This window comes from Lagenorhynchus albirostris, chromosome 10, assembly GCF_949774975.1.
Source record: "Lagenorhynchus albirostris chromosome 10, mLagAlb1.1, whole genome shotgun sequence".
In the NCBI taxonomy this organism is placed as follows: Eukaryota; Metazoa; Chordata; class Mammalia; order Artiodactyla; family Delphinidae; genus Lagenorhynchus; species Lagenorhynchus albirostris.
This window is the reverse complement of record NC_083104.1, coordinates 38,337,712-38,361,631: the sequence shown is the minus strand read 5'-3', so window position 1 is coordinate 38,361,631 and position 23,920 is coordinate 38,337,712. Positions and strand designations below refer to the sequence as shown.

The window sequence follows — 23,920 nt, the reverse complement described above, 5'->3', positions numbered from 1 at the left end:
AGGGAGCTAGCATTAAAGGGAAAGTTTTGAGCTCTATTTTCTGTTAACCAGCAGACAAAAATGTTAATATCTGACATCAGAATTATGTAGCTGTTGCCAAGGCTGTTGCTTGAAAGACCAGAATAGCTTGGTTAAATTGTTCCCTAAAATGGCAGGCCACTTGTTCAGCTGTTTCAGAGATACTTTGTAATTTTTGTGCTTTTCTGGAAGAGTTGAGGTGCCAACCCTGCATATGTGATCTTTGGCCTGATGTGAAATGCACTGACTTTTAAAAAAATTCATAGCAGTATTACTCATAATAACCAAAAAGTAGAAGCAACCCAAATGCCCATCAACTGATGAATGGATAAACAAAATGTGGTATAGCCATACAGTGGAATGCTATTTAGCAGTAAAAAGGAATGAAGTACTGATAGGTGCTACAACATGAATGAACTGGGAAAAGACTATGCCAGACGCAAAAGATTAATTCTATAGGACTGGGGGTGAGAATGGGAGATGACTCCACCAGGTTTCTTTTGGGGATGAAGAAAATGTTCTAAAGTTAGATTATGGTGATGATTGTATTATAGATATGCTAGAAATCATTGAATTGGACACTTAAAACTGATGGATTTTATGGTATTTAAATTATACCTACTCAGGTTAGGATCCTGATTCCCCCACTTACAGCTCTGCTGTACAGTCATCCAATGGTATCTGTGGGGGATTGAGTCCAAGACACCCTGCTGATATCAAAATCCACAGATGCTCAAGTCTCTTGTATAGAATGATGTAGTATTTGCACATAACCTAGGCACATCCTCTCGTGTACTTTAAATCATCTCTAGATTACTTATAGTAGATAATACAATGTAAATGCTATGTAAATAGCTGCTGGCATGTGGCAAATTCAAGTTTTGCTTTTTGGGACTTTCTGGAATTTTTTTCCCCCAAATATATTTGATCTGTAGTTGGTTAATCTGCAGATGTGGAACCTGTGGATATGGAGGGCCAACTGTAATAACAAATAGCCCTCAAATCCTAGTGATTTACATTGACAAACATATTCTTCGCTCACATTACATGTCCAGGGGCTGTGGGCAGTTGCTGCAGTTCGGCTTGGCTGCTCAGTCTGGGACCCAGGTGGAAGGAGTTAGTCCCGCATCGGGACTCCTGGCCAAGGGAAAGAACAGGACGCTCATCTACACAAGCATTGGCTCTTAAAGCTTCTACCAGACCTGTGTAGATCACGTTCACTCATGCTCCATTGACCAAAGCAAGACATGTGGCAAGGCTGACAGTGAAGTCACTCACCCTACAGGGAGGCACCACAGTCACTTGACAGTGGGCAGGGCTGTGTGTATGATCTGCTTACAGAGAAGGGAACAATAAAGTAATTGACTTTAATCACCTTGCTCAAGTGACTTAACCTCTCCAGGCCTCAGTTTCATTATCTACAAATTGGGGAGATAATAGTTGTTTGGATCAGCAAGTGACCACATGTAAAGTAAGCCCAGTACATGCTGTGTGCTGTTTAATCGTTAGCTGCTGCTGCTTTTATTATTATTCTCTCCTCCTCCATTTGGTATTCTTTTACTCAACCTACAAGACCCTACTCATAGAATCCTTTTCATGGTTCCTGCTCTTTTGGTTTCTTACCAGTCAGCTCTGCCCTTCTAACACTCTGAGCTCAGTGGCAAAAGTTCAGGTTTGGGGCTGTGTTTGGGGTTGGGCAATGATAGACTTGCCTGTTTGTTCATAGGTTCAGATAAGAAGAACTACACTCACAATGCAAAGTGTCTCTTCCCTTGTTCTAGGGTAGTGAATGTAACTTTTCCTTTTAACATCCTCAGAATAGCTGCCAGAGACACTACTTATGGATCATCCTCCTCCTTCTGTGCCCTTTTTAAAATCAGTGTTTGAGAAAGGAATTGATCACTGGATTCTTCTCAGTTCCAGCCAAGCCTGAATAGGGTTGTCATAACCAGTTCAGGATCAAATTTTGGATGCAGACTGAGTGGTAACAGCTTTAGGGCAGTATATCCTATAAACCACTTAATAGTCCAGTCTTCTTAGTCAAGTTTACTTCCTGTAGAAATCCTTGTCCAGAGCAAAAGCATTTGGGGCTGCTCCAAGGTCCATATACCCTGTTAGAGGCAGCTCTCAAACACCAATTCATCAGAGTCCACGTCAGCTCTGACGAGTGGAAGACATCAGACTGATAAGGTTTTAAGGTGATCTGGGATATGGCTTATTTTTTTTGGTCAATTTGAATTCTTTTCCTTTCCCTTGTAGTGTAAGGCCAGCACTGATGGACACCGATCTTCATGTTCATTCTGCAAGTGCCCAAGGGAAGGTGAGTGGTGGTAGAGATGGAGGTGGTAGTTTTTATTTTGTGCACTGAGCAAAACAAATTTCATGCTTTCCTTGGCTTCAAAGAGTGATCATCCCTAAATACAAGATGATCTGTAAAGCTCTTAAAAGTGCAGTGTGATAGCTAACTTCGTGTGACCTGTTAGTAAATCGTTTTGGATCTCAGAGTTCTGCCAGGGGAATGAGATGGGTTATGGGCTCCTTATCCATAACACAGCTGACCAGATGTCAGTAGTATTGTTACTCAGAATACATTTTAAGGATATTAGACCGAGAAGGAGTCTACATGGCATTAGTCCATGTGGACACCCCACCCACCCTACCCCAGCTTCTTTGAAGTTATTGGGAATAATTTGCTATTGTTATTATTTTCTCATTTACGTTCTAAACATTTGAGGATCTTCAACACAAAAACATTTGTTAAAGTAACAGTAAAAATATAAACAAGAGACAATAATCAGGATTGAGGGTTTGTGTTATTTTTATAGAGTAATAAACCTAACAGCTTCTCAGTAACTTGGTTTTAAAGTTAATTTCTCCTGAGAACCTGTAGGTAAACAACCTTGAAGAGTGTGTCAAAGGCATCTGTAACAATAGTCCTATAACAATGACTGTTATATGCCTCTTTCTGATATTATTCTGTAAGGAAAACTAGTGCATGACCATAAAATACAGTTCAGTGCTGGGATCCTGTTAGTCTTCTGAAAGATCTGTTTGTTCCAAGGTTAGAACTTAGCATGCCTACAAAGAATTCCTTAGCTGGGCTTTTGGCCTATAGTGGAGATTCTACTCTCTAGTGAGGGCTGTGAAGCAGGTGTTCTGAAAATCTTTGGGGAAGGTTCTACATGCTCTAGAGACCAAACCAGCATATGGGAAGGTGAGTAAATAACTTCCCCATGGACAGGTTGGAGATTTTTAGCTTGTTGTATTACTTCAATTAGGCAAAATTGTACTTTTTCCCTCAAGAAAGACTTCTTTCTCAGTCTACTCTAACAAATGAACAGATGGTTTATAAAAACCCTTGAGCACCATACCACTAAGATGGCTGAAACAACTTTAACATGGAAACATACATAGCAAGTATTCATTGGTTGCCTGTCACTGCTGTTAAGTAATCTCTACACTGCTCCCATAGAATGTCTTTTTGAGCCTCATGACTTCCTCTAAGAATGAATTAATTGCAGAAATACCTCCAATTAACTGGACAAATTATCCTGCTTTAGAAAGAGATTTGAAATGAGTCATTTATATTTTGAAGGACATTTGCCCATTGTAATTATTTGCATATAAATGAGCTGTGTGCAGGTAGGTCTCTTCTTAGCTTCGCCGGAGAATAGGGTGTCTGGTTCTACAGAATTTGAGCAGCTATCTTAGTACCGTAACACTGGAAGAAGCAAGGCCCCTAGCCATACACGTTTGAGATAAGTGTTTCTAGCAAACTTCTAGCAAGGGCCATATCTTTGGTAATTTTGTCCCCAGATCTGTTCTATCATTGGTTATAATAATAAAGATCAGGGTCTCATGAAAGATTTAAATGTTGGGGAAGTGATAGAAAACTCGTAAGATTAAATTTTTTAAATACTGGGTAGTTTCTTCTGTTAACTATTTTATATGCTGTCTTATTAGCCATGCTTAAAGTCTGTCAGAGGACTTTTTTGTAGGTATTTCTTTGACTTTTAAAACTATTCCAGGGAATTCCCTGGTGGTCCAGTGGTTAGGACTTGGTGCTTTCACTGCTGTGGCCCAGGTTCAGTCCCTCGTCGGGGAACTAAGATCTCTCATGCCACGTGGTGCAGCCAAACAAAACAAAATAAAAGCATTCCAGTATAAGTATTTGGTGGCAGGTAAGGAGGAATCACAGTGTTTGGGAGGATAAAACCTGTTGGAGATTCTCTTTCTGTTCTGTTCCTCTAGCGACAGAGGCCAAGCAAGAATTAATAACCTACCCTCAGCCTCAGAAAACATCCATACCAGTACCGTCAGAAAAACAACCCAGCCAACCAAGGTCAGCTGATAAGGAATCTGAACCCAAGAAGCGGGAAGAAGGACAAGAACCACGCTTGGGACATCAAAAGAGAGAAGCAGAAAGGTATCTCCCTCCTTCGCGGAGGGAAGGGCTCACCTTCCGAAGAGACCGAGAGAAGGAGCCATGGTCTGGGGAGACACGCCAGGATGGGGAAAGCAAAAGTAAGTGGTTTGTTGGGGCATGTACCAGACCGTGACCACTGTGGTTGGAACATAGATTGCTTGTGTTGTGGCTCTGGACCAGCAGCTTCCTACACCCTAGTAAAACTGCTCGGCCTGATTGAAGAGGCTCTTGCTTTTCCCGGCTTCTCTGAAGTAATCTATATCTTCCAAATAGCAAGTTGCTATTCAGATGCAGCAAAGCATAACTTTAGATATCTAAGTATTGGGGAAGAAAAATATGAAGTATTTGACTAGCATTTTGTTATAGAACCAGCCTTGGTAGAGCAGGGTAACATCTGCAGTCATCTGCAGTAAAAAAAAAATACACACACACACACACACACACACACACACACACACACACACACTCAGGCTCTGAGGACTTCAAAAATGTAAACCTTTCTCTCTCTCTCCTTTCTCCTCTCCCATTTGTGCTTGGTTTGTTCAGCAATCATGCTAAAACGCATCTATCGTTCCACTCCACCTGAGGTGATAGTGGAAGTGCTGGAGCCCTACGTCCGCCTTACTACTGCTAACGTCCGTATCATCAAGAACAGAACAGGCCCCATGGGCCACACCTATGGCTTTATTGACCTTGACTCCCATGCGGTGAGTCGTAGTTATCCGTCACCACCACCCCCACCCCCTGGATCCCTCACCTCCTACTACCTCAGCCAGGGATGGCTGGCTATAGAAACCTCCAGAAGGTTTGAAGGACTTTAATCTTGGAATTCTCATTTGCTACTTGGTACCATAACCCCTCTTACTCTTTTCTTGGGGTTCATTCAGGTGAACTGAGTGCCCTTGAAAGTTGGAACTCTGAGTGGTTTTCCAGATCCATTTTTGTCTTGTGGCATTTACAGTTTCCAGTTAAAATAAAGTGACAGCTTAGTCACTTGTGGAAAATCTGAGGACTAAACCTTTTCAAGATTTTAGTGAATTTTCTGATTTCTTAAAATCATTTTGCCTGGCCACAGACAGTTTTATGTTTGATGGAAATAGAGCATTTCCTCTTTTTCCTCAAAGTGTTGCTTTAATAGATTTCTTGTGGCTTGAAGTTTTAGTTGTGGGGCCCTTTTCTATGGAAGTAATGTGAGGATAGCAATGAAAATCATTGATATTTCTTAGATTTCACAGGATAGCAATGAAAATCATTGATATTTCTTAGATTTCATGCTCAGAAATCACAAGAGACTTTGTAAACTGAATCTGATGCAATGACAGTTGCAGACTAGAAGAGGATTTGAATTTCTGAAATTTATACCAAGAACTGATGTCTACTCTGACCATTATTCTGATCAACCCTTCATTAAGAGTTGCCTGTTTTTGCCAGTGTGCTCTTAGTATTACAGTTATGACCAGAACATAATGTTTAGAAATTTTTCTTTTTTTTTTGTGGTATGCGGGCCTCTCATTGTTGTGGCCTCTCCCGTTGCGGAGCACAGGCTCAGTGGCCATGGCTCACGGGCCCAGCCGCTCCGCGGCGTGAGGGATCTTCCCGGACCGGGGCACAAACCTGTGTCCCCTGCATCGGCAGGTGGACTCTCAACCACTGCGCCACCAGGGAAGCCCTAGAAATTTTTCTTTTGAGAAGGAAAATCCATGTTCAGTTTTCTTTCAAGGGACATGTCCTTTTCCCTCTTTGGGTTCAAATGAGTCTTTGCTTCCCCAGGAAGCTCTTCGCGTAGTGAAGATCTTGCAGAACCTTGATCCACCATTTAGCATTGATGGGAAGATGGTAGCTGTAAACCTGGCCACTGGAAAACGAAGGTAAAGCAGAGGGGTGCTACCCCCACTCAGGTTTTTGGGAGGAAACTCTTATTCCTGGCTGGAGAGACAGGTAGTAAAACGTGGTGCTTTCCCAGTATGAGTTGCTTCAGGTACGTGTGTATGTTTTCTTTTTCTGAAGCTTGCCTTGTTCTGACTCTAGGTTTTTGTTTTTCTCTTTAAATAGCAGTACTAGGTACTTCTTTTTTTTCCCTCCTGATTCTCTGGTATCTTTGGGTCCCAGGTGATGGTACAGTCTTGGATGTGCAGGGAAAAAATTGCAATATATGCTTGCCCCTTGGAATCCTAAGAAAATGCTGTCTTGACTTTGTTCATACCCCCATAGTGCTGGGAAATCTTATTCTTCTTTACTCCTTCATTCATCTTGACCCAGGAGTGGTAACTGGGAAATGGCTGCATCAGAGAGGCAAGCTTACAGGGATGGGGCAGATCTTGCTCTGGCACCCTCAACTCAGTTGCTGTTTTGCTTCAGCCGATAGCTTTGTAGGAGTCCCACTGCCCCTCCCCTCGGGAGTCTCTGCATCACCAGACTTGCTTACTGTCTGGGTTGGTTCCTTTCCATACAAAAGAGGGAAAAGAGTTTCTCAGCAAATCTGTAGGGTTGGGCACTCCTCAAGTGGCTTTTGGTAGCAGGCTCAAGACATGTTGTATTGTTTGTTGCAGAAATGATTCTGGGGACCATTCTGACCACATGCACTACTATCAGGTAGGCTTCAGCAGTTGGGGGGTGCTCTATTAAAATCCTCAAGTGACTGAAAGAGTGATCTTAAATTTTCTCTAGTGGGTAATTGTTAAGGTAAATGGCTATCAGAAGTTCCATAATTTTAACTTGTCTTTCTGTGATAGGGTAAAAAATATTTCCGAGATAGGCGGGGAGGTGGCAGAAATTCAGACTGGTCTTCAGATACAAATCGACAAGGACAACAGTGTGAGTGACCTTTGTCTTATTTCTATTGTTCTTTTTTGGCTTGACTACTCATTCATTGAAATCTTCATGGTCACAAAGTTGGCAAGAGATGCAGTTGACTAGGGGTTATGTCTCAGAGAGCATCGTCTACAGGTTCTGTACTGTTTTGGGTTGGCCAGCCTCGTTCTTAGATTGTTCTTGATGAGTCCCCAGCAAGGGCTTCATTGGACAGGGACTAACACTGGCTGTGGTTTTATTCCCTCTAGCTTCATCTGACTGCTACATTTATGATTCTGCTACTGGCTACTATTATGACCCCTTGGCAGGAACTTATTATGACCCCAATACCCAGGTGAGTTTTTGGCTTTGTTATTTTGTCAGTGATTCTTTTGAGAAAAGTACCTGTGATTTGTTACTTTGAAGGTTTTATTCCCTGTATTCTCTGGTTGCTCATTACATGAAAAGTATAAAAGTTTAAATCTATATAAGCTGAATATTTCTCCATTCAAGGCAGCTGCTCCACTGTTGTACTATGTGTACCTCATGTCTACTTCTTGTTTTAAAAAGTCCAGGTTTTATATTGAGTTATATTTATTTAGGTGGATTTTAAAGATGATAATCTTCATGTTAACTGTTGTACATATAGAAAATCAATGCGTTGTGGCATTACAGGCAAGAACAGTGCTGTTCTTGGAAAAATGGACAGTGAGTGGTCTGGCTACATCCTGGCCCCTGAAGTGGAGTTTTCGATTGTTTGATATGGTCTCTTCTTAGGCTTGAGGGAGAGAGCTGTTCTTTCCCTCAGAAGGGAACTGTGCTCCTTAGATCTGGAATTACTGGGAAAGTAAAACGTTCTGTAGACTTAACTGTTTCCAACTGTATTGCAGCAAGAAGTCTATGTGCCCCAGGACCCTGGGTCACCTGAGGAAGAAGACATCAAGGAAAAGAAACCCACCAGTCAAGGAAAGTCAAGCAGCAGGAAGGAAACGTCTAAAAGAGATAGCAAGGAGAAAAAAGACCGAGGAGTGACAAGGGTAAGATGACTTGTGAATCTGCTCCCTTTTCACCACATAATTACAGATTAAAAGAAAAGAGTCATAGACAGACGAGGTCTGGGTTTGAGGTGTAGAGTTACTAAAAAAGCAGGCAGTCCACTAGCCTTTTACAGCCTGTCGTCACTCTCTTTTCTAAATACAGAAACTGTGGATGGTGGAACAAAGTGGCTCAGCTCAAACCCCAATACCTCAGCTCCACACAGTTTCACTTTCCTACATCCCTTTCCAGTGCTTGACTCCGTATACACACTTCTATAGGCAGGGGATACCATTTTCTATTCTTTATTCACTTTATATTTGATCATAAGTATTTTTTCATGTTTGTATAATACTCTTTATTACTTCCATGCCTGTATGGTAAAAATTCATAGTAAAACTGTGACCTTGTTTTCTTCATCATTCCTACATTGTTTGTCTCTTCTTTCTAATCTTATTCTGTTATAATATACAGCATTTAACATTTTATTTTTTCTTTTTTAAATTACTTCCTTAGGATAAATTTTCAAGAACAAAGATGATGAACATTTTTACATTTCCTGACATAAAATCAAGTTGTTTTCCAAAGAATTATATTGATTCACCCTGACACCAGTTATGCATTAATGCAAATGGATGAATTAGCCTGTGGCTTAATTCATAACTTGTCTTTTTTTTCCCCCCCCTTCTAATACTACTAGTGTTTATGCAGATACATATATAGAGAGAAAGAATCTGTCTGAGAACTTTTTTCTTCTAATTTTGTTGAGATATAATTAATATACAGCACTGTATAAGTTTAAGGTATACAGCATAATGATTTGACTTATATACATGATGAAATGATTACCACAGTAAGTTTAGTGAACATCCATTGTCTCATAAAGAAACAAAATAAAAGGAAAAAAATGTTTTTTTCTTGTGATGAGAACTCTTCAGATTTATCCTCTTAACAGCTTTCATATATAACATACAGCACTGTTCATGTCTAGTATTTATGTATATTATAATTGGAAGTTCTTACCTTTTGACCACCGTCATCCAATTTCCCCACCCCCTACTCCCACCCTGCCTCTGGTAACTACAAATCTGATCTCTTTTTCTTTGAGTTTGTTTGTTTGTTTGGGTGTTTGTTATGTTTTTCTTTTGTTTCCCTACAACACTATGTTAGTTTTGGTTCACAACATAGTGATTCAAAATTTCTATACATTACAAAATGATCACCACTGAAAACTTAGACTTTAAAGTTATACTGGCTTAATATGTGGGGTTTTTTTTGTTTTCTTTATAAATTTATTTATTTTCATCTGTGTTGGGTCTTCATTGCTGCGTGCGGGCTTTCTCTAGTTGCGGCGAGTGGGGGCTACTCTTCATTGCAGTGCGCAGGCTTCTTATTGCGGAGGCTTCTCTCGTTGTGGAGCATGGGCACACAGGCTTCAGTAGTTGTGGCACATGGGCTCAATAGTTATGGCTCATGGGCTCTAGAGCATGGGCTCAGTAGTTGTGGTGCACGGACTTAGTTGCTCTGCGGCATGTGGGATCTTCCCAGACCAGGGATCAAACCCATGTACCCTGCATTGGCAGGCGGATTCTCGACCACTGTGCCACCAGGGAAGCCCCTGGCTTAATACTTGGATTCTGCTTTTGCCCCTTATTCTTTCTAACCATATTCTCAATCATTTGTAAAATGAGCATATTAATGCCTATTTAGAAGGATTATAGTAAAGGCTGAAGGAGATAATGTATATAAATGCATCATCTGGTGCCTGACATATAGTAATCACTCAATATATACTAAATGTGATGTTTTTAAAGTTTTTTTTTTTAATTTTGGAATCATTATAGTAACATTACAGATATTTCACAAATTAAGAGGTTTGGAAAATCAGACTCATTTCAACAGGGTTAACTCTAAACCCAGCTTTTATAAGTATCATATAAAAATTATCTGGGATTTTGATCAGTTTCAGGAAAATGCCAGTGAGGGGACAGCTCCCCCAGAAGATGTCTTTAAGAAGCCTCTGCCTCCCACTGTGAAGAAGGAAGAGAGTCCTCCACCAGTAAGGCTAAGCTGATGCACTGGGCTAGGGCTGGGGCTGGTTCCGAATGGGAAGGGAAGTTCAAAGGTTGATGCTTCACTTTGGTGTTGGTCCTTTAGCTCTCTGTGTCTCACAGACAAGACTCTTCTTGAGTATAAGCATGAGGTAAATTTTCCTGTCTGCTAATAGGGGTATTGATGGAGAATCAGAGGCAGTTATCTGTCCTCTTTCCCTCTGCCTTGTGACATTCCCACCAGACTGGCCCTTTTTAAGTTAGAATCTCGGTCTTGTTAATTCTTCTCTTCTAAATGACCAAGGAAACCCATTTTCCTGGCCCTGATGTTTCCTACCTTTTGATGCTGCATGAGAATCTCTTAGATGTCGAGTGCATGCATGGTCATTTTTATAGTTTGCCTGCCAGAGTGAACAATGCTAACATTCGTACCCATTTTTTAGATGCCTTTAAGTGATAGTGTCAATCTAATCACAAGTTATTTCGATTAAATACAAATATATAACAATAGAGACCCTCTGTTTTTATTTTGATTGATCATATGCCAGTGATCATGCATCATTATTTAACATTTCCTATAAGCTACTGATAAATACTTTTTGCCTGCTCTACATTATTGATTCAGTTCACTATAACATCTGTCCTAACCATGCCTTTGTCTTTACCTTACTCAGGAACTGAATCTGTCTACCTGAGTGTTTATCCTTCAGTTGCTTTTAGTCCATCTCCTAAATCTCTTTTGCTCTAGGAGTTACTGTAGCCTTGATGAAAGTTATCTTTCCTTTTCTCCATGGGTTACAGTGACTTGGAGGTGGTTGCTATCTCTGCCTCTTCAAAAGTAACTTTTAAACTCTCCCTGTGGTCTCTGTCAGTTTCCCTTTCTCTTCCTTCTCATCACTGTTCTGTTGCTAGAGTCACTCCTAAGGGAAACTTTCTGGCTTATCTCAGTGGACAAGGAGAACAGTCAAGCTCGAGCCATGTTGCTTCCATCTGGGAAATGAGCAACATGGTCAGTGGGCCTGTTTTGAACCCAGTTCATTATTCAGGCTAAAAGAAATGAGATGCCCATATCAGAATATCCAGAAAACAGGCCCCAAATATAGGTTGAGTTTGCGTTAATCCCTGGCCTTCTCCTACCAGCCTAAAGTGGTAAACCCACTGATCGGCCTCCTGGGTGAATATGGAGGAGACAGTGACTATGAGGAGGAAGAGGAGGAGGAGCAGACCCCTCCTCCACAGCCCCGCACAGCACAGCCCCAGCAGCGGGAGGAGCTGACCAAGAAGGAGAATGAAGAAGACAAACTCACTGACTGGAATAAACTGGCTTGTCTGCTCTGCAGAAGGCAGTTTCCCAATAAAGAAGTTCTGAGCAAACACCAGCAGCTTTCAGACCTGCACAAGGTATTAAGGGAAGGGCCCTGACCTTTCGAACTTTTGACTCTTTATCACTGTTGAGCATTACAGTGACTAAAGAAGCTTATGCTGTCCTCCTCAGCCTGTATCTTCCCCAACTCCTCTAATTAAATCAATTTAATTCAAAAATGAGTTGCTGGGACTTCCCTGTGGTCCAGTGGTTAAGACTTCGCCTTCCACTGCAGGGGCCGCAGGTTCGATCCCTGGTTGGGCAACTAAGATCCCACATGCCATAAAGCGCGGCCAAAAAAAAAAAAAGACAAAAATGAGTTGTTCCTCCACCTTTTGTTCATGAGTTGCTCTACATTAAGATGGTGCCTACCTTCAAAAAACTTCAGGGTGTAGACCCAAGGCAAGCATCATGGCTGTGGCTGGGGCACCAAACATGGAAGCTGTGCTGAAGACAGGAGGAGAAGGGGTCGTGGAAAAGGAAACTCACCTGCTGGGTTTCTCATCTTAGCTCTACCATTAACCTAAGAGTTGGACTTCAGATAAGGCCCTTTTCTTCTTTGATACTTGGTGGCTTCACCTGGTTCCATCTAGCTCTGACAGTGTGTGGTTTTCCCCAAGGGTGAGTCACATTCTGCCATCTCTTCATGTAGTGAGTTATTGCTATAAGCCATGGCACAAAAACTATTCTTGGGGTGTTAAACTGACATACATTGGTCCTCCCTTGCAGTCTTCTCATTTATATGTACTGGCCAAGGAGCCAAATTCTGGACAAGTAAAGCCCCTAGATGGACTCGTGTTCTCAGTATAAAGTAATTTCTTTCACACTCCTTTTCCAGCAGATGTTGCTAGAGCACGTGAGGGGATAAGATTCAGACTTTCTCTCAATATAAAACCCAAAGTCCTATGTAGCTAAAAGCTGAAAAGCTCTGCTTTGATGATAGGCACACCTCTTCTTCCAGCTGCCTCTGTTGAGGCTCTGCAAAGTTTCTAGGATTCTGAGAGGCTCCTTCTGACAACCCCTGCAACAGACTACCTCCAAGTTCCTTTGACCTTCTGGAATTCTGAGTCATCAGACAAAACATTTAAAATTCAGCTCTCTTATGAAAGTGCTAATAAATTGCTAAAGAGATTAAAAAGTTGTTGTCAGGAAAGAGGAGCCAGAGGTCTGATGAATCCACAAACTGAACTAGCCCTGGGACAGTGGAACGTGGACTATAGCACTTTTCCTTTCCTTGCAGTAATCCAATGCAAAGAATCCCCTTTCTGTACAAGAGCTGCTCTGGACACCTTAAGTTTCTTATATATGCCAGAAGGAGCCACGCTTCAGGAGTGTAGGACCCTCAAGGAGTACAGGACTCTCAGAGAAATCTGTTCATTTGTGACCTTGGAGTTCCTTTTCCTGTTTCTCTGTGGGCTTGAATAGTGCCCACAGAGAATAGTGTCTGAGGATGGCAGGTGGTAGTGGTGGTAGGCAGAGCATGTGGGCATTTGGTTTTCTTCACTGGTGTAGTCAGATTCCCCTCTCCCATTTTTACCTTAGGTAAAGAGATATAAACCAGATTTGTGTCTTCTACACTTTGGAGAGAAGTAGGATAAAATTCTGTCTTGTGTCACAACATGTAACTAATCTATGTGACAAGCCAGTGTTAGAACCTGGGTTCCCATTGGTGAGCCTAACGCAAGACTAGTTAGGGATTGTTGCTTGCATGGTGCCGTGATCACTTGGGAGGGTTAGTCAGTGAAAGGAGCTACAGTCCTAGAGCAGCTATCAGGAAAGGCCTAGAGCATTTCTAGGACCACTTTTTTTAGACCTACACTCATAGAACTCCCTCTCTTCTCAGCAAAACCTGGAAATCCATCGGAAGATAAAACAGTCTGAGCAGGAGCTAGCCTATCTGGAGAGGAGAGAACGGGAGGTAAGATTTGGTGACTTGTTACTCCCTTGACCCCCAACTCTTTTTGCTTTCTGGTATAGCATTTGTAGGCTGTGCTGAAGATAAAGAACGAAGAAGCCCCAAAAGATGGTGTATATATTTCTCAAAACTCATCAAACTACATTAAAGTGGGTACATTTTATAGTTTATAAATTATACCTTAGTAAAGTTGCTTTTTTTAAAGGTGATGTTAGGGTCTTTGGGTAGGTGAAATAACATTCCTCTTTCCTGCCCAGCTTTTAAAATCAATGAAGGAGTGTTGGATAGGGCTGCTGAAATAGCATCTTTTACTGTTAAAGGCCAAGTTGGAGGAAGTAGCTTAGAGTGAGAGCCAAATGGACTTGCTATCTAGACCAATTAGGCAGACTCACTTACCCAGCTACAGGCTTCACTGGCCCATGACAGGTCTTATGTGACCGTCAAGAATCCACCTGTGGAGGCGTATTGGAGAGCACCTCCTCCTCAGAAGAGGAAAAGATAGCCTCTTCTTCCCAAATTTACCAGTTAGAGAAGCCACTACTTTCTCAAGAAGAATGTTTGAAGGAATGAGAGATTCCAGGAGTTACCAGTTGAATCCCTTCACATTAGAAGAAATATCGGGAATAAAGTGAAGCTTTCGCACTCTCCCACCCCCTCAGATGGGAGTCTCAGATCTGTTCTTCTGCTTACCAACAGGGAAGGTTTAAAGAAAGAGGAAATGATCGCAGGGAAAAGCTCCAATCTTTTGATTCTCCAGAAAGGAAACGAATTAAATACTCCAGGGAAACTGACAGGTAAGCTAGAAACTCTTCACTCAGCCTAGGTCTCAAGCCTAATGATGAAACCATCACTTTCTTTAACATGCTGCCTTTTTCTCTCTCGGGGAGTGAGGTTATCAGGAGCAGGTTCTGTCTGAACTCTTGAGCATGAAGTTCACCCCAGCCTTTTTACCACCTGTCTTAACACAGGGAATATGTATGTTTGCATGTAAGAATCACTGGCTGCTTAGCTGCTCAAAACCAGGGCTGGAGTGGCTATAGTTGGGAACCCTTTCTCTCCTCATCAGTAACACTGTACCTCCGTATTAGCCTGATAAGAATGTCACACTCTTGGACTTTTTTCTCTAGGGAACCTCCATTCTCACACATTAGGTGCTGAATAAATGGTTGGCTGCTGATAGAAATATATGATCTCTAGCTTCCTGTGCTTGTTTCTGGTCAGAGAGCTCCAAAGTTGTGAGTCCAGAGTTATACAGAATTTGCTGATAGCCCACTGTGTACAGGTACTGCACCAAGGGCAAGGAATATTCATGTGGACAAGACACGTATTATCCTTGACTGTCTGAACAGAGAATAGGAAGGCTTAGGTGGTACTTTGTCTTGTAGGGCAGACACAGAAATTCGGTGGAGAAGGGGAGGGCATTTCAATTGGAGGGAACTGCATGCTTCATGGATGAAAGAGAGAGAGGTCATGATGCATTTGAGAAGCTGTAAGTAGCTTGATGGGCTGAACACTGAAGATAAGTGGTTGAGTGACAAGGAGATGAGGCTGGCTCAACAGACACAGTCCAGTTCTTGAAGTTCATGCTCCTTTAACACCTTGCTAAGACTTTGTCTTAGGGCAGTGGGAGGTTATGAAATGGTTTTAGGCAGGGTATTGATCTAGTGAAACTTGAACAAGTCTCTACATTGGTAAGCAAAATAACTAGTAGCGAGGGTAGAGTATGCCTGTGGGGAAAGGGGAGATAATTGATGGAGAAAGTCCCCTAAGAAGTCTAGGTGGGGTCTGGGGCTCTGGCATTCCAACTTATTTGTTCACAGCCCTCAATAAGAGATTATTTTGAATCATGGCCCAGAATATATGTATGTGTGTAAATAACTGAAAAAGAAATCTTCATGAAAAATACTTCCTTACTGTGCAATAAACACTGACATTTTTATTTTAGTCTATTCTATTCGCATTTGTAAGAAGTGCTAAGTTGGGACCACTTAATCAATGTAGCATCCCATTGGGTCATTCTCTGCAATTTGAAATACACTGAACGATGACAAAACTGAAGGAGTCAGCCAGGAGGAGGAAGAGCACCTTAGCCCTGAGTCAGTTGGGTGTAGCTGGGTGTAGAAAGAGATGCCTCTCTATTCTCAGCACCCATCACATCACATTCTACTGGCTCTCCTCCTTCTAAGTCTTCTCTCCTGCTCCTCTTCCTTTTCTGGGTTATTCCAGATATTCTCCAGGACTCTGCCCTCAGTTTTCCTTTATTCTTGCTCCTCCATCCTCTTGACTTGGACTGCCTACGGTACCCAAGGCTTTAGCCACCACTCACAGGCTAACAAGTCTTATGGCTCCATCTCAAGTCATTTCTGTTTTCTGAGCTCAAAATCATTATTTCTGTTTACCTTCTGGGCATATCCTCTTGGCCACTCCTCAGCCTCCTCACACTAAACAATTACTCAATATTATATTCCACATTATTTTCTAGTCCAGTCCTGCTAAACCTGCTGTATTCCTATTTCAGAGTAGTAACATCATCGCATCATGGTCTACCTGGTCTGTCCCAATCTTCCTCCTTTATCCTCTGTATCGTTAGTGGCCACATCCATAATTAAGCCTTGCCCCAATTCCTAGCTCACCTCCAAACCGGACTGCTTACTCCCCATCTTTGCTCTTCAGTCTTTCTACCCTACCATCAAAATGACCTTTATAAACAGAAATCTCCTAAAACTAGCCTTTTTGTGAACATATACCTTGCCTAAAGGGAGGCCTGGGTTCTAGAGATTCTTTGCCTGAAGTATGAAGTACAGAGTCATGATTTAGCATGATGTTCAAGGCTTTTCACAATCTGGCTCAAGCAGCCTTTTATCAATTCCTGCCACTCTTCCTCTGGACAAATTGTATTCTTTCACTTCTCCTTGCTTGTGTCCTCCTTTCCTCCCATGCTTTTTCTAGCTCACAACCTCCTCATTTGTTAAGACCCAGTTCAGGTATACCCTCCTGTTAGAATTCCTCATTTTTGGTGATGCCCCTTCAGGTTTGTGTTCCCTGTTTGTATTTCCATAGTAGGTATATACTGTTGCTACATCCATGGCTGAGCTCTTCAATGTGCTGTAAGCATCTATTCACATATTATCCTTCTCACATCCTTCCCCATGAACAGAGTCAGGTCTTGGTCATCTCTGTATCCTCAGGACAAAGCCAGTTTCATAGATAGCAGGCACTCAAAGATACTGTTTAATATTCTTAAGAGGAAGCAAATCTGAATCAAGAGGACAGAGGTTTTTATTGGGCTCACAAGCATGTCACTTTGAAAGTGCTGGTGTCTAAGTATGTATGCTTCTTTTGCAGTGATCGTAAGCCTGTTGGTAAAGAAGGCATCGACAATAGCAGCAAAGGAGGCTGTGTCCAACAGGCCACTGGCTGGAGGAAGGGGGCAGGCCTCGGATATGGCCATCCTGGATTGGCTTCAGCAGAGGAGGTGAAATGGTTTCCATCTTGTTAGGGGTGGCATGAACCTGGCATATACTTAGTTTCCTCTCATTCTGTGGCCCAGAGCTATGTCCTTGCCTATTAGCTGGGCTTTCACCACTGCTGGCAAAGAACGTGAGAGCTGAGAAGCCTGTCTGTCTTTTTTTTTTTTTTTTAAAAAGAAGATGTCGGGGGTAGGAGTTTATTAATTTATTTTATTTATTTTTACTGTGTTGGGTCTTCATTTCTGTGCGAGGGCTTTCGCTAGTTGTGGTAAGCGGGGGCCACTCTTCATCGCAGTGCACGGGCCTCTCTTGTTGCGGAGCACAGGCTCCAGACACGCAGGCTCAGTATTGTGGCTCACGGGCGTAGTTGCTCCGCGGCATGTGGGATCCTCCCAGACCAGGGCTCGAACCCATGTCCCCTGCATTAGCAGGCAGATTCTCAACCACTGCGCCACCAGGAAAGCCCCGAAGGCTGTCAGTCTTTTTTTTTCTTTTTTTTACATCTTTATTGGAATATAATTGCTTTACAATGGTGTGTTAGTTTCTGTTTTATAACAAAGTGAATCAGTTATACATATACATATGTTCCCATATCTCTTCCCTCTTGCATCTCCCTCCCTCCCACTCTCCCTATCCCACCCCTCCAGGGGGTCACAAAGCACTGAGCTGATCTCCCTGTGCTATGCGGCTGCTTCCCACTAGCTATATATTTTACGTTTGGTAGTGTATATATGTCCATGCCATTCTCTCACTTTGTCCCAGCTTACCCTTCCCCCTCCCCATATCCTCAAGTCCGTTCTCTAGTAGGTCTGTGTCTTTATTCCTGTCTTACTCCTAGGTTGTTCATGACATTTTTTTTTCTTAAATTCCATATATATGTGTTAGCGTACGGTATTTGTCTTTCTTTCTTTTTTTTTTTTAACATGTTTATTGGGGTATAATTGCTTTACAATGGTGTGTTAGTTTCTGCTTTATAACAAAGTGAATCAGTTATACATATACATATGTTCCCATATCTCTTCCGTCTTGCGTCTCCCTCCCTCCCACCCTCCCTATCCCACCCCTCCAGGCGGTCACAAAGCACCGAGCCGATATCCCTGTGCCATGCGGCTGCTTCCCACTAGCTATCTACCTTAACGTTTGTTAGTGTGTATATGTCCATGACTCTCTCTCGCCCTGTCACAGCTCACCCTTCTCCCTCCCCATATCCTCAAGTTCGTTCTCCAGTAGGTCTGTGTCTTTATTCCTGTCTTACCCGAAGGTTCTTCATGACACTTTTTTTTCTTAAATTCCATATATATGTGTTAGCATATGGTATTTGTCTTTCTCTTTCTGACTTACTTCACTCTGTATGACAGACTAGTCCTGGGTCCCATGAAGGGCCTCACCCCTCATGTTTAAGGAAAAGAAGAGAAGATAGAAAAGGTGATAAGAGGGAACCCTCTCCATTTTGTGTTGTCTTAGTCCCTGTCTGAAAATGCCACATATATGAGATGGGCTTCTCACATTTCTGGTGTTGAATCCTGTATCCTGAAGTCATGGCATCGCCACCCTCCTTATTCATCTTGAGTGTTTGTTTATTAAGCATTCTTTAAAAATTCTCCTATATCCTGCTCCTTACTATAAGCAGAAATGCTTATAGTCAAAGACCAGCCCTGAGGCTAATTAATTCATAGAGCTCACTTCATTGTTTGTCTTTGTTTTACAGACTGAAAGCCGGATGAGGGGTCCCAATGTGGGAGCTCCAGGAAGAACCAGCAAGAGACAGTCCAATGAGACTTACCGAGACGCTGTGCGAAGAGTCATGTTTGCTCGGTATAAAGAACTCGATTAAAGAGTGGAGACAAGTCCCACAGGACACAGCCTCCTTCTTGTTTTGTTTGTCCGTCTCTCCTTTTGTTTTGTTACTGTTCTTGCTGCTAGAACTTTTTTAAATAAACTTTTTTTCAATGTGACTTCTTTTGGTGGTTAAATTTTTCTCCCATGGGTGGGGGGGTGGGGCTAATGGTAGGAGGAAGAGAGTCCCTTGGTGTGGGTCCATTTGAGGTGACGCTGAAATGGCAACAAGGGCTGTAGTGAGCCCTGGAACAGTGGCTGCTATCAGTGTGAGTGGACTGGTTGCAGTGACCGTTGAACTCTGGCTTGTACGAATACTGTCAGATTTTTAAAAATTATTTTCCTAATCTAATTAGTGAAAATAGCATCACACATTATTGTAACTGCTAAGGCTGAACATATTTCCATATGTTGGTTTACTAGTCATTAGACCTTCAGAAGTCCTCTTCTGACTTTGTTGGGGGACGGGGGGAGGCAGTGTTGTGACAGCTCTTTTTCTGAGTGTCTGCTGGATGTTCACTGCTTCACACATTGTGGTCACCACAGCAAGTTGGCATAATAAGAATTACCACTTCTCTCCAGCCACTGCCCCAGCTTTTCCTTTCCTCCATGGCTAGAACTCTCCAAAGAGATGTCTGCCCTCTTTCAAATCTTTATTGCCCACCATATCACTCATACCATTTCACAGAATTTGCTTCAAAAGTGAGTTTTTTGTGTGTTTTTAATTCTTTATAGTTAAAAAGACTGCTATATCCTAGGCACCTATTAAAACTTTAAAAAATAATTTCTCAAGGGAACATATGGTACTAAGAATTGCACTTTTCAGGTATCTCAGGGGAAGAATGTTTCTTAGAACTGCATGTTTTGAAGAACATCTTGATTGTATAAGGTAGGGGTTTGTGAACTTTTCTGTAAAGAGCCAGAGAGTCAATATTTTAGACTTCATATTATAGGTCATATGATCTCTGTTGCAACTACTCAGCTCTTTTGTAGTAAGAAAGCAGCCACAGGCAATACACAAACAAGTGATTCTGGCTGTGGTCCAATAAAACTTTATTTACAAAAACAGGTCACAGGCCAGAATTGGCCCAGGGGTTGTGGCTTTTCCCAACCCTTGGTCTAACGACATAGTCTGGATGCATAAGGCAGGACCAAGGAGGGTTTTGTAAAAATTGAGTGGGAGTATTGGCATTTTGGAGAGGATGAGCAGTGAGGGGTGGGAGAGGTAAGGAGAGGTGGGAGTATACCAAGGAGAAAACATTTCTAGCAACAGGAATGGTAAATGTGAATTTAAATTGTTTGCCATGCTGTGTCCAAATATCCCTTTCTCTTAATCTTTAATATATCTTTTTACCCCTCCGAAAAAGGAAAACAAACAGGAGTACATTGGCTTAGGGATCAAAAGCCCCTAGTTCTGGGCCTTGCTACCACTAGTGCAGCATTTTAGAAGATGGGCTATTTGGATCTTTCAGCCCCAGACAGATGTACTCCAAGAGCCCTTCTGGTTTAACTGTTGGTCTGCAGGTGCATCTATGGTGTGTCCAGTTACTCTCTGTCTGACCTTCACTGAATAGGTCAAAACATTTTTTGGAAGTTTCCAAATTTGTCCTGAACTGGTCAGACTAGGTTTTCCTCCTAACTTTGTGTCACCCTGTTTGGCTGTGAAACACATCCAATGCTTCAGTATTGAAGATCCTGTAGAGGCTACTTGGTTGACCCAGGTTATTGGCTGCCCAGCAGTAGCATCATCAAGTTATTAAGTGGTCATTGAATGTTTTGAAAGCCTACTTGTTACTGGGCTTATAGCTTATAGTTACTGGGCTTATAACAAGATCAGTGTGGGTCTCTGTGACCATGGGACTCAGTCCTCTGGGGAAGATGGACGTTGCACAATTTCTGATGTGATGAGAGATGCAAGGGAGAAGTATAGCAAGCTACTGGGATGGTATGACACGGACTTAATTCTCATTTGATGGCAGCAGCATCTTCTCTGATGTGTTTAAACTCAGACCTCCGGACTAGTTTAGGCCACTGCCTAGTTTTGTTTTGGTTTGTCTTCTGGTTTTATTTTGCCACTTTCGTGGAGATTTTATGGTTGGAAATAAGGTCTAAAGTATTTCATACATTTTTAAAGCAGTACTTTGGGTATTGTATGAAACTCGGAATGGGTGTGAAAAGTATGTCACCCTAAGATGTCCCTAGGAGGTTCCCCGAGTCCTCTGATCAGAATGCCAGCTACATAAAGGCAGAGATCTTGGGTAATTTTCTTCACTACTATATCCCTAGGGCCTGGCCCAGGGCCTAACACAGTTGGCACCCAATAAATGAGTGAATAATGCTGAACTCATAGGTCTATGGTAAATACTTGTTGAATTAAATTTTGATTGCATATCTCTCAGTTTAAGCCCATCTCTAACAAAATTAAATATTTTGGTTTCTTGGTATAGGCAAGAGTTCTCACGTTGTCTTTTTTTTTTTTTTGCTTCCCCACATGAGCCTTTTTACTAATTCTAAAGCAGTAGTTCCCAGCCTGGGACCAAAACATGTGAACTAGTTTTTTTTCTTTTGTCAAGTGGTGAGAAATTAAGAAAAAGACCTAAGATCGTTTCATTAAGAGTACTTTTTTTTTTTCCCATCAAAAAAGTAGTAAAGGCAGGGCTTCCCTGGTGGTGCAGTGGTTGAGAGTCCGCCTGCCGATGCAGGGCACATGGGTTCGTGCCCTGGTCCACGAAGATCCCACATGCCGCAGAGCAGTTGGGCCCGTGAGCCATGGCTGCTGAGCCTGCGCGTCCGGAGCCTGTGCTCCGCAACGGGAGAGGCCACAACAGTGAGAGGCCCGCGTACCGCCAAAAAAAAAAAAAAAAAGTAGTAAAGGCAAACTTAAACGACTGTCTTCTATTCTATATTGAACATCTGTGGCTTTCTTTAAAACAAAAAAACAACTCATTCTGTTGTCTTTGTTTTCCTTAATTGGCCAGGAACTTGTTAAACTTTTCCAGACTCACATCAGCTGCCAGACAGGCCTTTGGGGGCACAGCTCTGGAACTCAACAGGGCAGTGTCCACAAGGAAGGTCAGCTACCAGAGAATTTTGAGGATGGCATTTTGCTCTGGTGGAATCCATCTTTTTTTCTAGACACCTCCTTCAAGTATTTAAGAATGATTTTGTACCATTTATGAACAGCTATATAGCTTTTATGGCTGGTGACAAGCCCAGCCCAGCAGGGAGCAACCTCAGGGATGCTCAGAAGTGCCTGTTTAACTGCTTTGGAAATGAGCAGACTTCTAGTGACCATTAAGTCTAGCAAGTTCTGGGTTCTCGGCATCTGCATTATCCATTGCAGGGTTTGCAATGACCCATCTATATTTAAGTTTTAAATATCATTAAACTAATATTGGAGTTCTGAGGGTCACATACATTTACTTTATTCTGATGATAAAAGTTTTACATATATATGTGTGTGTATATATATATACATATATACACTCCCACATAAGTTGGATATTATATACAGATACATACATACATATGAAAATGTAGAAAAATATGTGTGTGTAGGTAGTCTATGGTCTGAATGCTTGTCTTCCCCCACAACCAACACCAACACCTAATCACCAAAGGTGATGATATTAGTAGGTGAAGTCTTTGGGAAGTCTTTGGGTCATGAAGACAGAGCTGTCATAACTGGGATTAGTGCTCTTGTAAAAGAGATCCCACAGAGCTCCCTAGACCCTTTCACCATGTGAATATACAATAAGAAGTTTGCAGCCCGGAAGAGGGCTCTCACCCAACCATGCTGGCACCTTGATCTTGGACTTCGCAGCCTCCAGGGCTGTAAGAAAAACTTTTCTGTTGTTTACAAGCTACCCAGTCCGTGGTATTTTGTTATAGCAGCCTGAACAGACATAGGTAGGTAGGTAGGTAGGTGGATAGATAGGAAGATAGAAATAGAGATGAGGAGAGAGAGAAAAGTTACCCATTATTCTAAAATCCAGAAATTCCTACCTTTCCATCTATTGTCATGTTTTTAATTATCCAAAGAGTTTCCAGTGTCAGTCACTTAATGCCCTCGACATAGAAGGATAAGCCATAGTTAGAACATGTTTAAAGATGCTTTTCCAAGGAAAAGATTTTCCAGTATATCTGGAGCTTCTGGTTTGAAATCTCTTTGACGTCCTTCTACTTATTCTTTTTTTTCTTTATTTTTATTTTATTAATTTAATTTTTGGCTGCCATTGGGTCTTAGTTTCGGCACGTGGGATCTTTTGTTGCGGCACATGGGTTTTCTCTCTCTAGTTCTGGCGTGCGGGCTCCAGGGCACGTGGGCTCTAGTTGAGGCGCGCTAGCTCAATAGTCGCAGCGTGCGGGCTTAGTTACCCTGTGGCATGTGGGATCTTAGTTCCCTGACCAGGGAACGAACCCACATCCCCTGCACTGGAGGTGGATTCTTTACCACTGGACCACCAGGGAAGTCCCCCTTCTACTTATTCTTAAAAGATTTCTTTTTATCCAGAAAGAAAAGAGTATTAAGTGTGGTTTTCCACATCTAATATCTTCCTCTGCCTTGTCATGGTCTAATTATTCAATCTGTATATGTGACCTGAAAAATCAGTTCCACTAAATCTATATCTATAAATAATGCCAGTGGGCAAGTTATGCTAACTGGATAGATAGAAATACCACCATATGACTGATGAGTGAGGGTCCAAAATATCTCTCTGAATTGCTGAAGGATCCCTGGTTCTTTCTGCCACAAATGTTGCACTTTTAGCTTTGGTAGTGGATTTATTTGTTCATTCAACAAATATTTACTGAGTGCATACCATGTGCCTGGCAGCAATAGAGGCACTGGGGATATAGTAGTGAACTAAACAGACAAAAGTCTCTCTCCTTCTGGAGTTTACATTCTAGTGAATGAGGGCGTGGACTCAAATTAAACTTAACTAGTTCAAATCCCAGTTCCACCACTATAGTTTGGAATCTATAGTGCGACATTTTAGTGTGACCTACTCTCTA

General features: G+C 42.0%; 1 protein-coding gene across 3 annotated transcripts in view; it reads left to right on the top strand.

Moving 5' to 3' along the window:
- Window positions 1-19,023, top strand: part of RBM6 (RNA binding motif protein 6) — a 106,205-nt gene extending 87,182 nt beyond the window's left edge. For all 3 annotated transcript variants that reach the window (XM_060161817.1, XM_060161819.1, XM_060161818.1), the window contains 14 exons: window positions 2,278-2,338; window positions 4,270-4,542; window positions 4,991-5,151; window positions 6,215-6,312; window positions 6,994-7,036; window positions 7,177-7,258; window positions 7,504-7,589; window positions 8,125-8,271; window positions 10,233-10,328; window positions 11,461-11,721; window positions 13,527-13,601; window positions 14,295-14,392; window positions 16,944-17,073; window positions 18,777-19,023. In XM_060161817.1, the coding sequence (XP_060017800.1) occupies window positions 2,278-2,338; window positions 4,270-4,542; window positions 4,991-5,151; window positions 6,215-6,312; window positions 6,994-7,036; window positions 7,177-7,258; window positions 7,504-7,589; window positions 8,125-8,271; window positions 10,233-10,328; window positions 11,461-11,721; window positions 13,527-13,601; window positions 14,295-14,392; window positions 16,944-17,073; window positions 18,777-18,902 (1,737 nt within the window). In that variant the 3' untranslated portion in view covers window positions 18,903-19,023. The remainder of the gene's footprint in view (window positions 1-2,277; window positions 2,339-4,269; window positions 4,543-4,990; window positions 5,152-6,214; window positions 6,313-6,993; window positions 7,037-7,176; window positions 7,259-7,503; window positions 7,590-8,124; window positions 8,272-10,232; window positions 10,329-11,460; window positions 11,722-13,526; window positions 13,602-14,294; window positions 14,393-16,943; window positions 17,074-18,776) is intronic.
- Window positions 19,024-23,920: the final 4,897 nt, after the last annotated feature.